This window comes from Leuciscus leuciscus (assembly GCF_965113295.1).
Source record: "Leuciscus leuciscus genome assembly, chromosome: 15".
Lineage (NCBI taxonomy): Eukaryota > Metazoa > Chordata > Actinopteri > Cypriniformes > Leuciscidae > Leuciscus > Leuciscus leuciscus.
Window position 1 is genome coordinate 32,968,591 of NC_138739.1, and position 14,429 is coordinate 32,983,019.

Genomic DNA, 14,429 nt, shown 5'->3' on the forward strand with positions numbered 1-14,429 from the left:
TCTGAACAAAAGATAACATTGTTTATTATAAGCGTTTTGTTGTCTGTAGCTTTAAATGCACCAGCTCTCAAAGTGATTCCAATAACATTGTTCCTCTTTGTCGTTATAGTTATAGTTGTGGTGTGGACTGCGATACTCTCACAGAGTTAGACAATTATTAAAACCTTTTATAGTTATCGTTATTATTGGTGTAAACAGCCCGTAAGGCCTTGTTCAGAAACAAAAGAAGCATTTTGGGCGTATCTGACACAAACCAGTTTCGTTTTTGTAGTGTGAACAGAAAACAAGCAAACCGGATTCACATCACATTCGTGAACAATTCAAATTCTGAACTCTCAACAGTTAGATCATATTTCCAAGCAGTTTTTTTTTAGCCTCATTCGAGACGAGATGTAACGGATCTGCTTTCGTTCAGATTTGTGTGCAGTGTGAACAAGGCAATATGACTCTCTTTACGTGGTCGCCATCTGTTTCAAGAACAGCATTCCCGGAGGGATCACGACCCATGAGTGAGGGCCCAGTCCTGCTCCCATCCTGCCTTCATCTTCATCATCATCAGCATCCTCCTCTTCCTCAACCCCTCTTTCAGACTGTCCTCCGCTGAGTCCGAATGGCGGCAACAACAAGGGGTGTAAGATAGGCACCTTCCCGAGCCCAAGAGCACCGGAGCTGGGGTACAGCACATGCCCTGCTCCTAAAAGCGGGCCGAGCCTGGACAGATCCAATGGGTGACCCCCAAGGGGCCTGGTAAAGGTGTGAGCTCCAAATAAGGTTGTCGCCGCACCTGGCAAGATGAAATGAGCCGCCCCTGGGTAAGATCGATCCATACGTCGGCCATCGACCGATGATGCGCCATCCGATTCCAGCCTGTTGATTCTGGGAGAAGTGGCGCGTTCCTGCACTACAGCGTGGCCGTGTGCCTTGATGTGTTTTCGGAGAGAACTGGGGTCGGTGTAGCGCTTCAGACAGCCCACCATTTTACAGCAGTAGGGCTTGTCCACGTAGTGCGTGCGCGTGTGTTTGAAGCGGTCGCTGGAGTTCGAGTAGCGCTTGTTGCAGCCTTCGTAAGGACAGATGTACGGCTTCTCTCCTGAGAGGGCAGAAGAGCAAGAGATAATCAAAGGCTTGTACTGGAGGAATGCAGGGTTCGAGACAGCTGAGGTCCGTCAGGCACAACCAGACGGCACAGGCCTGTAGAGACCTGTCATTTTGTGTGGGGAAACGGTGATGTGTCTGAATGTTAGAGGTTTTTTTGGAGTGTCAAAAGTACTGGTATTCTGGTATTTAAAACGTAAACAATACAAATCTAATTCTACAGTTAATTCTACAGACTCAAATCGGTACGCAGAGCGCGGATTAAAATATTGGTGCACCTATTAAAAATATTGTCTGATAGCATAATAAATATAAATATAAAAAAGATTAAAAAAATTATTATAATCATATAGATTTATAAATATAAAAATATAAAAAAAATATACCATTTAAATTTTTTTTTTATATAAAATAAAATCATATAGATTTATAAATATAAAAATATATTTAAAAAAACACTTATAATTATATTTATACAATAATTATTGATTTAATTGTAATTAATGATTAAATCCTTTTGATTTACTAATATTATTATTAATAAGAATAATTATTAAATAAAATAATTTAAGTACTTTTATTTAACATTGATTGCTTTTGTATTATAATTTCAATATCTGAATATTTTCTTGAATCCTTGATGCTGCTGTTAGATACCTGAAAAACATCAAGCACCATTTACTTTATCTGTATAGTCTACTTTATCTGTATTTTGTTCTAGAGACATGATTAACAGGCTTGGCTTCTTACTTGAAGAATTATTTACTTGAAGGGATAGTTCACCCAAAAAATTAAAATGAGCTCATGATTTACTCACCCTGAAGCCATCCTAAGTGTATATGACATTCTTCTGACATCATTGGCTAATTTTCATTTTTGGGTGAACTATCCCTTTAAGTAAATAGTTATTTAAGTAACAATGCTTCTTCTGAAAGAAGAATGTCATATACACCTAGGATGGCTTCAGGGTGAGTAAATCATGGGCTAATTTTCATTTTTGGGTGAACTATCCCTTTAAGAAATATTTGTAGGTTACATGCCATTTCTTTATTTGTTTAATATAATAATATGTACATTTTAACATATTGGTATCCACTACTGAATTTTAAGTATTGTAGAAACCCTATTGTGCATCTTATTTAAATGTGAGCTAAGGATTTTATATACATATATACATATCTGATGTTTACCATATTATCTGTGTGTGCATATTTGATGATTCACACACAGAAACTGGTTCTTCTTGCAAATGCGTGTATCTCACCTGTGTGTGAGCGTGTGTGTATTTTCAGGTTTTCCAGGCGGGAAAAGCTCTTGTGGCAGGTAGGACAGTGATGAGGTTTCTCATTGGTATGAGTCCGGATATGAATCAGCATCTTGTACCTGTTTTAAACAAATGGATCCTGGATTAGTGCTCACCTGCTGTACACACACTGTCCAAAAGCAAACATATCTCGGAGTGATGGGTTTAGAAGCAATTTCATAATAATGAATTATTTATATATATACACACTCACACACACACACACACACACACACACACACACACACACACACACACACACACACACACACACACACACACACACACACATTCTTTTAAAAAATTGTGAAATTATGAATTATGAAAAACTAATACGTAAATGCAAGTTCTTTTTTCTTACCTACTTTTATTGTTCTTGTTTTAAGCATAAACCTCACCTAATTTTGCTTAGAAATAATGCTTAAATCCCATGAATGCTATTGTCTGACCTGGCATTAAAGCCTCTTCCCTTGCGCGCGCAGCCCTCCCAGTGGCAGCAGTATCCTGAATTCTTCTCCGGTTTCACATGCGAGTCATTCACATGGTCCACCAGATCCTGCAGGCTCTCGAACAGCAGATGGCACTACAGAGTAAAGACAGAGAGCGCAGGAGGAGCAGAGAGGAAGATGAGGAGCACAGAATGAACATAATGTGTGAATAGCGCTTTTAATATTTAAAGGTGCTGTATGTAGTTTTTTTTTTTTTTTTTTACTGTACTAAAGCACAAAAATACCATAATATGTTTGCAGAGAATTAGGAAACATGCAACGTTCACATACGTTTCTCAGAAAAAAACAATGCTAAAGCAAGTTCTACTTTGTAATGTACTATACACAATTAGCATCAACAATGCTAGGATGTTGTGGGTGGTTGCCAAAATCCCTTTAAGGCAAGTCATTTCACTCGGCGGCCATCTTTGAAACGCCTCTCTGGAAACTATTTCAGTCATGCAAGTACAGCTTAAAACTTCATAGTTATTATATTTACCATTCTTGATGTGAATGGCCCTTAAGTCTATTGTATTTTTTTGTATTTTATCACCCACGACGTCCATTCACTCACGTAACTCATGTCCATTATTTCCTGTTTTATAATATGTTTGCACTGTCCTTGTTAATGTGTTTCTCTTGGAAACCGATTATGGCATTTATGACATTTATTTAGTCATCAACCTCATGATCATGGATCAAAACAGTAAAACAGGCTCTCTGTCACTCACCCTCAGCCAGCGACAGGCCAGCTGCTCGTCACTAGAAGGCTCAGGGGAGTGCCGACCAATCAGCATCGAGGAGGGCAGGCGCAGGGCACCCTCTGCACCAATGGGCAGAAAGAACTGGAAACCTGGAGGAGGAGAGGCGCTGTCCTCGTGATACGTGGTACTTTCGGATTCCTGTGAGTAGAAGAGCGTATGTGTCAGTAATTCATTTCTGAATCATGCCCGACTCATCATGGTTCAGGAGTAGGAGACCACCTCATGCTCGGACAAGTCCGAACATGTTCCGATCAGTGGTTCAGATCAGGATACTGTGTGAGACTGGAATGAAATGAATTAGTGTGTAGTTGAATTGAATTATGGGACTGTGCATAAGGCAGTCATTCTTCCAGCAGAATGCAGAAGAAACGTTGTCTACACCACAGACTTTGATTCATCCCAGTGATTTTAATCATTAGAAGCTTGTTTCCGCCACAGAATGAAACATTTTAAAAGATAATTGCGATACATTTGCGAGTTTACATCTCCAAATTCTGACTTTATTTCTCAGAACTGTGAGATAAAGCCAGATTTGCATGATATAAAGTCGCAATTGCATGAAATAAAGTCAGAATTGCGAGAAATAAACACAATTCAGACTTTTTTTCTCGCAATTGCGAGTTTATATCTTGCATCTCTTTATAGTTATATAAAGAGTTATAAAGTCCAATTCTAAGGAAAAAAATACGTTTTTCCTCAGAATTGCGAGTTTATATCTCACAATTCTGACTTTATTTCATGCAATTGCGACTTTATATCATGCAATTCTGGCTTTATCTCGCAGTTCTGAGAAATAAAGTCCGAATTGGGAGATGTAAATCTCGCAAATGTATCGCAATTATCTTTTAAAATGTTTTATTCTGTGGTGAGTTTATTTCTCGCAATTGTGAGTTTATATCTGGCAGAAACAAGACAAATTTGTTTTATTCATTTACTGATTTGAGGCAAAAAAAAAGAGGACCCTGGTAACACACCAGTAACATGCATATAGGATTTAGAGTCATGTATTGTTCACCTAGCAATTTTGTTCCAAAACAAAAAAAGTTGTGGGAAAGTTACTCACTGAAGCCAGCAGAGGCGCTGTGGGGCTCCAGCTGGCGCCGCTGTCTATGGGAGAGGGTGGTGAGGGAGAGGAGGATGGAGACAGACTCAGATCCACAGCTGTGCATGATGAAGAGTCTGACATGTCTTTATCAGCTGCATCTGGAGAGAAGAAGAGAGGAGATTAGTTTGTTACAGGCTCTTTCTGCAGTAACATTTTTAAACCAGTTGGTGGTCAAGAGACTATCTAATCGGCTGCATCCGAAAACGTAGGCATGTGACTTGTTGCCTAGCTGGCCTATCAGGCAATGACTTTGCTGGCAGCATTTGCGCACGAAGGTTCCTCACGAAACTGACTTCTGAGGCAGCGTAGCAGTTTAATGATCTACAGAAAAATAGAGCGAGGTTTGGAGAAAACGAAGCAAATATTTAATTACTACAATAGTAATTTCTAGTTAGAAATGACATCAAAAGTGGAAAACATTGGTCAAAAACGAACATTTACACACAAACTGACCACCAACCGCAACTTTCAGGCGCAATCTTTATTTTCTAGAAAGGTTTGTGGGAAATCAAAGACAGCGATGGATGTATGCTGCCTTCAAAAATCCATCAGATGAAGGGACCTCAGGAGACAGGAAGTGAAGTTAACTTTGGATTCAGATGTACCTTGATCCCTTCCTACCTTGCAATGCGTCCTCCGAAGGCAGCATTTATCAGTTTTCAGATGCAGCCATTGAGTCACTGAATTATTCATCACTGAAGCAAAATCCACTGATTTTTTTCAGGACCTAAACAAGGTACTGACTAGGGGTGTAACAATTAATGAATTTTCTCGATGGATTGATTATCGATCGATCTTGAAACATAGATTTTTGAATCGTGAACAGTGGTGGATGCAGAAAGTGGATAATAGGTGGGAGATCTGAGAGAAAATTATCTCTAATTTGAGTAAGTCTTACGTGAAAGTAAACATTCGAGCAAGTCAACACATGTGCATCAGTTTCAGTGTGCTGGATCCGTGCATTATGTTTTAAAGTGACAGCAGCCTAATATTCCTGCCGTATGTGTTTTTAATGTTAACCAACCAACAAAAGACAAGAAAATCACTCACTGCTCTTGACTGAATAACTTTAAAAATTATTCATCTTTCTTTAATTGATACAGTGAAGATTATATGCAATCATGTTGTTTTACATTTGATTACTTTATTTTAGTGCTGGGCAAAGATTAATCGCGATTAATCGCATCCAAAATAAAAGTTTGTGTTTGCATAATATATGTGTGTGTACTGTGTATAATTATTTTGTATATATAAATACACACATATATATGCATGTATATATTTAAGATTTTTTTTAAATTTATATATAAATTATTTATATTTATATATAATATAAATTATGTATAAATGTATATACAGTATATACATGCAAATATTTCTTAAATAAACTTTTTATTTAAATAAACAACACAAACTTTTATTTTGGATGCGATTAATCGCGATTAATCTTTGCCCAGCACTAGTTTATTTCAATTTCTGTACTGAAAACTACTATTAGTTACAATAACTACTATAACCTGAAAAGCACTGTTTACTTTATTTGTATCTTTGCTCAATTGTATTTATTTGTGCTGTTGATTGTATTTAGATTATTTGTTCTTATTGTCTTTATTTATATTTGACAGTAGTCCTTTGAACATAGCACATACCGAACCGTACCGAAACCGTGACCCCTAAAACAGTGATAAAAACCGAACCCTGAGTAATTAGAACCATTACACCCCTAATAAACTCCCATGATTTTAGACCTGTCAGGTTCTGCAACAAGATGACCTAGAAGCAAAATTCAAATCAACAATATTTTATTAATCCGCCCAAACAGTCGGGCTGCCGAGTCTCGAGACAGATCCACCAACAGGGCTTTTTTTGCGGATAAAAGTCTAAATTCAATCCGTTCATCATATAAAGAAATCAAGTCTCTTCAGAACATTTTGACTAAACCGCTCAATTCATATGGATTCGTTTTACAATCTCTTTCACTTTTTAAAATGGTGGTTGCATGGACTGTCAACGGAGGGACAGAAATCTCTCAGATTTCATTCAAATATCTTCATTTGTGTTTCGAAGATGAACAAAAGTCTTATGGGTTTGGAGCAACATGAGGGTGAGTAATTAATGAAAGGATTTTCATTTTAGGGTGAACTATCCCTTTAACATGACAATAACAATACTTATAAAGCCTTTTTAAATATTGGCTTATGTGAATTTCTACACACAGTATGCCAATGTTTAATATGCTATTCAAATAAAGAGATGTAGCATCATTAAGAACTAACATGATCTAACAATGGACTGAAGTTTTTTCACTCTCTGACCCCCTGAATCGTCTAGAATCTAATAGTTTTGAATTAGCAAAAATAGTTCTTGAATGGAATTGAAAACCTGTGAATTGTGAACTCTGTCTACTCTACACAAGGATTCACACCCCTAGCTTGAAGCTTCATCTATATAGTCTTGTTATGTAGTGGTTTTGTGTGGTTGACTAACCAGAGCTTGTGGACTTGTGCAGTGCCCGGGGTATTCGCGCACGAGAAAAGTGCAGCGGGGCACAGATGGACGTTCTGAGCGTCCTGTCAGGGCCAGAGAGAATCTTCAAGTCCAGGGGCTCGTCCAGCGACAGCATGGCTTCGATCCTGAGAAAATCAAACCATATTATTATAATGTTACCGACTTCCCAGTGCCACCAACACTGTGAGACAGCAGTGATTTCGCAGTTTGTTTTTTAGAAGGAAATACCCTCTCTCTCACACACACGCAGACACACTCCCACACACGTGCAGCTCCACTTCAGCAACTGTAAGTCATTTACATTTCTTTCTGCCAGACAGGTCAGGCGCACGCACACACACACACACACACACACACACACACACACACACACACACACACACACACACACACACACACACACACACACACACACACACACACACACACACACACACACACACACACACACACACACACACACACAGAAGCAGTTCATCACACCAGCAGCCACACTGCAGTCAAAACATGCAGAACGCATTACAGAGATATATAGATCTGAGTTCTTTGCTTTCCTTCATTCTTTTCCCCCCAGTCTCGGTTTCTTTCTGTGATGCAGAGGAAAAGTTGATGAAGAGTGGGCCTCTGGCTCCACATCCATTGGGTATGTGTGTGTTTGTACAAGGGGGTCCAAAAGTCAAAGACCACTAGTTAAAAAATAAAATGAAATAAAATAAAATCAATAGTCTAAGACCACACTAGTTAAAGTAAGAATGTGCCGATATAAAATTTCTGGCTGGTAATTATTTTCATGTTATGGTCGATATTAGAATTCTGTATTATTTTGTGTAAATAAAATAAAATAAATACAATTTAAATCAATCATAGTCTAAGACCACTAGTTAAAATTTGGAATGTGCCGATATTAAAATTGTGGTTAATAATTATTTTCATGTTATGGTAATTTTTTTAATTTTGTACTATTTTGTGTAAATAAAATAAAATAAGTAAAACTTTAATCAATCATAGTCTAAGACCACTAGTTAAAGTAGGAATGTGCCGATATAAAAATTCTGGCTGGTAATTATTTTCATGTTATGGTCGATATTAGAATTCTGTATTATTTTGTGTAAATAAAATGAAAAATAAATAAATAAAACGTAAATCAATCTTTTTAAATGCAGATTTAATATATATATATATATATATATATATATATATATATAAAAAAACTTAATTTTGACATCACAAAAAAAAAAAAAGGAAAAATATCCAATACTGGCCAATACGAATAAAAAAATATACAATTTATGTGGGAAGTGAAAAGGTGACTTTCTGTTGTTTATTTCCATGTGTAAATAAAAGATCTCAAGTTTTTGGACCCGCTGAATGACTTCTCTACTATTTTGTGTAAATAAAATAAAATAAATAAAACTTAAATCAATAAATCAGTCATAGTCTAAGACCACTAGTTAAAGTAGGAATGTGGCAATATAACATTTCTGGCTGGTAATTATTTTCATGTTATGGTCGATATTAGAATTCTGTATCATTTTGTGTAAATAAAAAAAAATAAAAAAAAATAAAAAAAACTTCAATCAATCTTTTTAAATGCAGATTTAATATATATATATATATTAAATCTGCATTTAAAAAGATTGATTGAAGTTTTTTTGTTGTTTATATATATATATATATATATATTAAAATAAAACTTAATTTTGACATCACAAGGGGGAAAAAAAGCAAAAAATATCCAATACTGGCCAATACGAATAAAAAAATATGATTATAAATTCATTGTGCATCTCTAGGTATTTTTTTAATTATAAAATATATTAACAATTTATATGGGAAGTGAAAAGGGGACTTTCTATTGTTTATTTCCATGTGTAAATAAAAGATCTCAAGTTTTTGGACCCGCTGAATGACTTCTCTCCTGCCTTGATGTGCATTACATAAATATTCATCTAACCATGTAATTACTTTCTTCACTTGCACAGGAATGGGGAAATACAGCACCTTTAAAACACCCCCACATTCATCATTGCCCAAAGTTGCCTTTTTCTTGCAGAAAACATTGCCTTAACTGTTGAAATGTCGATCTTCCTGCAAACACTTCTGGTTTTCATGTACTTCTGCATGCTTTCTTTTCCTCATTCCTCTGATTTGCTCTCTCTCTGTGATATTACACAGTATTGCAAAAGCTTTGATTCCCGAACACTTCCCCTAGTCTCCTCCCTCGCTCGCTCTCAGTCGCTGGCATGGGGGTTTGTTTTCAACTTCTTCCTCGAGCTCCACCCTTACTTTCTCAGTTTTATATACACACTAACATTGAGACATACAGGACAAACACCACACAAATATTCTGAATGTCGACCTGCTGGTAACATTCAACAGGTTTTAAAAATGGGAAGCTGCCTTTCAATAGCCCTGTTTCGATCCACCCATTTTTATGCACATTTTGGGATATCGCATAAAAAACACTTGATGGAAACGCAAAGATGCGCATCAATTCTAAAGATTTATTTATATTATTATTTATTCTTTTTATTTTGGCGTGAAATACCACCCAGAAATCGACGTTTATAATTTGTAATCTCCAGACAGACAAGCTCAAGGTCTCTCTTTCTTGTTCTCTGTTTCTCATTCCTCCACATTTGCAAGTGTCTGTAATTCTGGCCCTTTCACTTCTTTGGTTGACTTACACCGAAAAGCAATGGGTGATCATTCCTTTCCTACTTCTCTTTTTCACTCCCTCCTTCCAAATCTCAGTGATGCAATCCCATTATTTAGCTTGCAATCTCAGAGTCTGGCATGAGGAAGAGAGACAGAAAAAGAAATAATGAGAATGGAGTGCGAGTGCCCCAAATACGATGTATATATATATTAGGGCTGGGTGGTATATCAAGTTTGTGCGATATTTCGACATATTTTTATTATCGACACATAATGATGCGACAATACCGTTTATATCGATATACAGTAGCTTGATATTATGAGCGCATCTGAAAAAAAAAAAAACCACTGTAAAAAAAAAGTTGCTGCCTTAAATTTTTAAGTACAATCAACTTGGATGTTTAAGTCATTTCAACTTAAATTACATTAAACTGACTTTAAAAAATGTGTTGAATCTTGTATAACTTATAAAAGAAGTTAACTTATTTGAATGAGTTAAAGCAATGTAAAAACATATGTTGTCATAACTCATTGATCATATAATATTTTACAGTGTAGCGGAAGAAACAGACTGAGCTGATTATGCCGAAGACCCGTGATTAAAAAAACACTCTCTGCCATTAATCCATAACAGGATGAGGGTGGAGAGCAAAACACAGCTTAATAATGAATCACTGATGAGGAAGAAACAACAACATCCTACAGAAGGCAATGAACACCACATCGCTCCCTCTCTCTCTTTTTCTTCATCACTCCTTCTTCACTCTCCACCCCCTGCGTCTGGCAACAGGACAAGGTCAACATAGCCTCCCCTCCTCTAAAATTCCCATTCCTTCTTCTCTCCTTCTCTCTCTCCGTATAGTCTGTCATCCAGACACACACACAAACACACACATTCCTCTGGCCACAGCAGATTCACTCAATTTGTTTCCACTGCGCTTTTAAGTGTACACTAGAAATGCAAAGAGAGAGCCAAGCTCATAAACAATAACAAGAAGCAGCTGCGGACCGAGCGCGGCAATCGTGCGCAGTTTCTCCAGCGACACGGAGCAGAGAGGAAGTCTGGGAGAACGGCGCGGCAGAGAATCAGATGGACGGTGTGGATTAAGTGCAATTCGAAATTCTTCAGACATAATTTTCTCTCCTCTCGCGCTCTCATATTTCTCTCTTTCTCTTGCTCGCTCTGATTTTCCATGCCTTTCCTCCTCCCCTTGGATTGCTCATGATTCGTAAAGGCCTCCAGGAACTCTGTCCAACCTCAAACTCAAGCCAAAGGGGGAGAGAGATTGAGAAAATAGAATGAGACATAAGGGTTGATGAAGAGAAAAGGGAGGGAGGGAGCTCAGGAATGAATTCTCTGTGTTTCTTTTGGAAATGAACATATATTGCTCAATACCGTGAGTGTATAAAGCGTTCTTGTATAGGTAAAGTTTAGGACAATGTCATGAGGAACTACTGGAGACAAAGAATTTCAGAAGCAGCCATTGGTGGTTGGCGTTTCACAAGACAAGAATGTGCGGTTTCATCTCTCCTTTCTGCTTTCCTCACCCATTCTCTCCGCTGAACCCAACGAACCTCAATGCAAGTGAAAAAACCACATTATAAGTCAAAACAGAAGTATTACGAACACATCCGTGAAAAATCACAGTGAACAATGTCTCACGACCCACTGAAACATTCATGCACATACTCCCCAGCCACACACATTCAGCCACAATCTGTCTCTCATTCCATTCCTTAGACTCTCTGTTAATGTTGCAGTTTGTTGCATCAGGACTGGGCTTGGCGTTGCACCGAGAACCTCCCAAAGTACTGCCATAACCACCATAGACACTGAGCTGGACTCAGCAAACACCCACAGATTCGGATTAGCAATCATCAGTATGGGTTTTTCAATAACCGATTCTTCTGACGCACATTTGATAGCTTCCAATCTTGAATATTTCCGTACATCTGCGATATATGCAAAAGTTAATGGACCTTTGAAAGGGTAGACGCCATATAAACTAGTTTGCGAATTATGCGTATTTATATAGAGTATAAAAACTCTAGTAAAAATATGGCTTGCAAACATTATATATGATATAGGACCTTCAAACAGTATGATCTATTGAACATACCTCACATCCTCATTTTCATTTGAGAAAAATAAACCTGTTAAAGGTGTTGTATGTAATTATTTTGACTGTACTTAAGCACAAAAATACCATAATATGTTTGCAGAGATTTAGGAAACATGCTTAGCTCACTTCTTTGTTTCTCTGAAAACCAATGCTACAGCCAGTTATTCTACTTTTGAAATGTTTGTTCGGTGTCAAAATGTCTGTTTTTGTTTTGGACTTTGTGATCCCGCCCACTGCCAATTAACCCAAAAGTATTTAGACACTCCAGGTTGCCAGTTGGCAGAAAACAGCGTATTGTAGTCATGGAAGCCAGAAAACAAACTGGGTCAGAGATCGCAGATTCTACCCGACCTAAAAAGCACCGGCATCCATCTAAAGCTTTATGACCAGAGGCTTATTCAAATGCGGATATATCAACTCATCAACTTACAATGTAAAGCTTGTTGCCTTCATTGCCAATTGCGCTCACTCCTGTTGTGTGTTCTCAATCTGGCAACCCGCATGAGCATTGGATCTGAGGACGAAACAACCCTCTCTAGTATTTTTTATTTGGATTGCAGTACCTATTTTAACCACTAGCCCTCAATATTACATACTGTCATTCCTTTCTGAGCAAAGACATGAAAATACGCTTCACTTAAATTGTTGTAGTTCATGAATAAAGTGAAAGCAAAAGTGTAAAAACTTGTTTTTTAAATAAATAATTTGGAATCTAAAATGTATAGACACTCAAAGCTATGTCTAACCAAGTTGTGTTCCAAATTTGAAGTTGATATCACAAAAATTGAGCCCGCTAGAAGGTTTTAAATACCGTTTCATGGTAACGCAACTTTCAATTTCAAAAAGGGTTTCACAGGATGAATTTTGTTTTCTAATTTATGATGATTACTAATGTGAGTGGGGAAAATGCAATATAAAATCACGCCAAGTGTCCCGCTCACTGACAGCTGAACAGGTAATATTTTTCGTAATAACAAAAATGTATTTCAAATTAGTTAACAGCTTAGCCTACTAGCATAGCATAGCGTGAAGTGGTTAAGAAAAGTTATTCTGATTAGCCACAAGATATCACAATAAGGCAGGATAGGATATTTGTTTACCCAACATAAAAATAAAAATAAACACCATGACTGCAATAAAAAGTGTCTTGTATGATGTGTAGGAGGTTTAGCCAACTTTTCACACACCTACCGTATAAAGACATGAACAAACATGAAATATTTTAACATGTGCAAAAGAAAGAGGCCACATAAGTAATACGGGAAATGTGAATCTAGCACAGCTAGAATATCTTTGTAGGAGACTGGGGGGGAAAAGGCATTATACAAAAATATTTGTGGAATAACTGATCAATCAGAATCAAGTATTCTAGAAAGCCTTACAAAGTAACATGATATTTCAGCATCTGGAACACAAATAGACTCCCACCCACTAGCTCAGGTGTCCTCCATTCACACCTGTAGCTGCCCTGACATGATCATTGTCATAAGTTATTTAACACCAGGTGGTCTCTGTTTATGACGGAGTCTGTTTATCAAAGCCGTTTGGGCTATATCTATTAAGAAATTGGGTCAGACTGTCTGGATAAAACTTGAGCAAAATAACACACACACACACACACACACACACACACACACACACACAACCCTAATGTTTTTCTAGATGTGTGCCGATACATTTTGTGTCTGTCCATATGCACGACGCGACATGCCCGGCGGTTTTACCTCAATAATGACGTTCCGTCGGATTCCGAAATACGTGACCCGCTGAGACGACTTGAGGAGCGCGCGCGGTCCGTTTAACGCTTAGATTAAAACGCCAGATGTCTTCATCAAAAACACTCCTGGATCCAGTTGACCATTTCTAACTCACGCACAATGCGAAATTGTTTAGGCTAAAAAACGTAAACTGTTCGTTTAAGGTAAGAGCATATACAATTGTCGGGAAATATTATGTCAAGTTACGATAAATCGTTCCTAAATAAATACATTTCAAAGGAGCATCGCTTGCTTACGACGCCTGTCTACTGTCTCCCGGCTTCTTCCTCAATCTGAAAAAGAGACGGAGGGAGAGGGAGGAGAATAAGACAGAGGGTGGAGGACATGAAATGATGATTCTTTATTTTTTCTTTCCTCCAGATGTGGTCTCTCTCTCTCTCTCTCTCTCTCTCTCTCTCAGATTACTGTATTATTCTCCTCCATCCCGCCCTGCTGTGTGACCCCGCCCCCCCATGGAGACGTAGCGTGAAAACGTCTGTCTCGCGTCGTGAAAACTATCGACTTCTGACGAAGTGTCTTGTCGTAGCCTTATTATCCTCAACTCTCATTTTGCTTGTGTAAAAAAAAAAAAAAAAAAAAAAAAAAAAAACCTTTACAGGTTGCTTAC

The 14,429-nt window shown here is 37.6% G+C and overlaps 1 protein-coding gene across 1 annotated transcript; it reads right to left on the reverse strand.

Moving 5' to 3' along the window:
- Window positions 1-5: 5 nt before the first annotated feature.
- On the reverse strand, window positions 6-14,163 carry glis2a (GLIS family zinc finger 2a). Its single transcript, XM_082138306.1, has 7 exons — window positions 13,769-14,163; window positions 7,243-7,388; window positions 4,714-4,853; window positions 3,618-3,788; window positions 2,848-2,981; window positions 2,360-2,478; window positions 6-1,090 (listed from the first exon to the last, which is right to left on the reverse strand). Exons 2-7 carry the CDS (start codon window positions 7,376-7,378, stop codon window positions 453-455), a joined length of 1,338 nt encoding a protein of 445 aa, XP_081994432.1. The 5' UTR covers window positions 7,379-7,388; window positions 13,769-14,163; the 3' UTR covers window positions 6-452.
- Window positions 14,164-14,429: the final 266 nt, after the last annotated feature.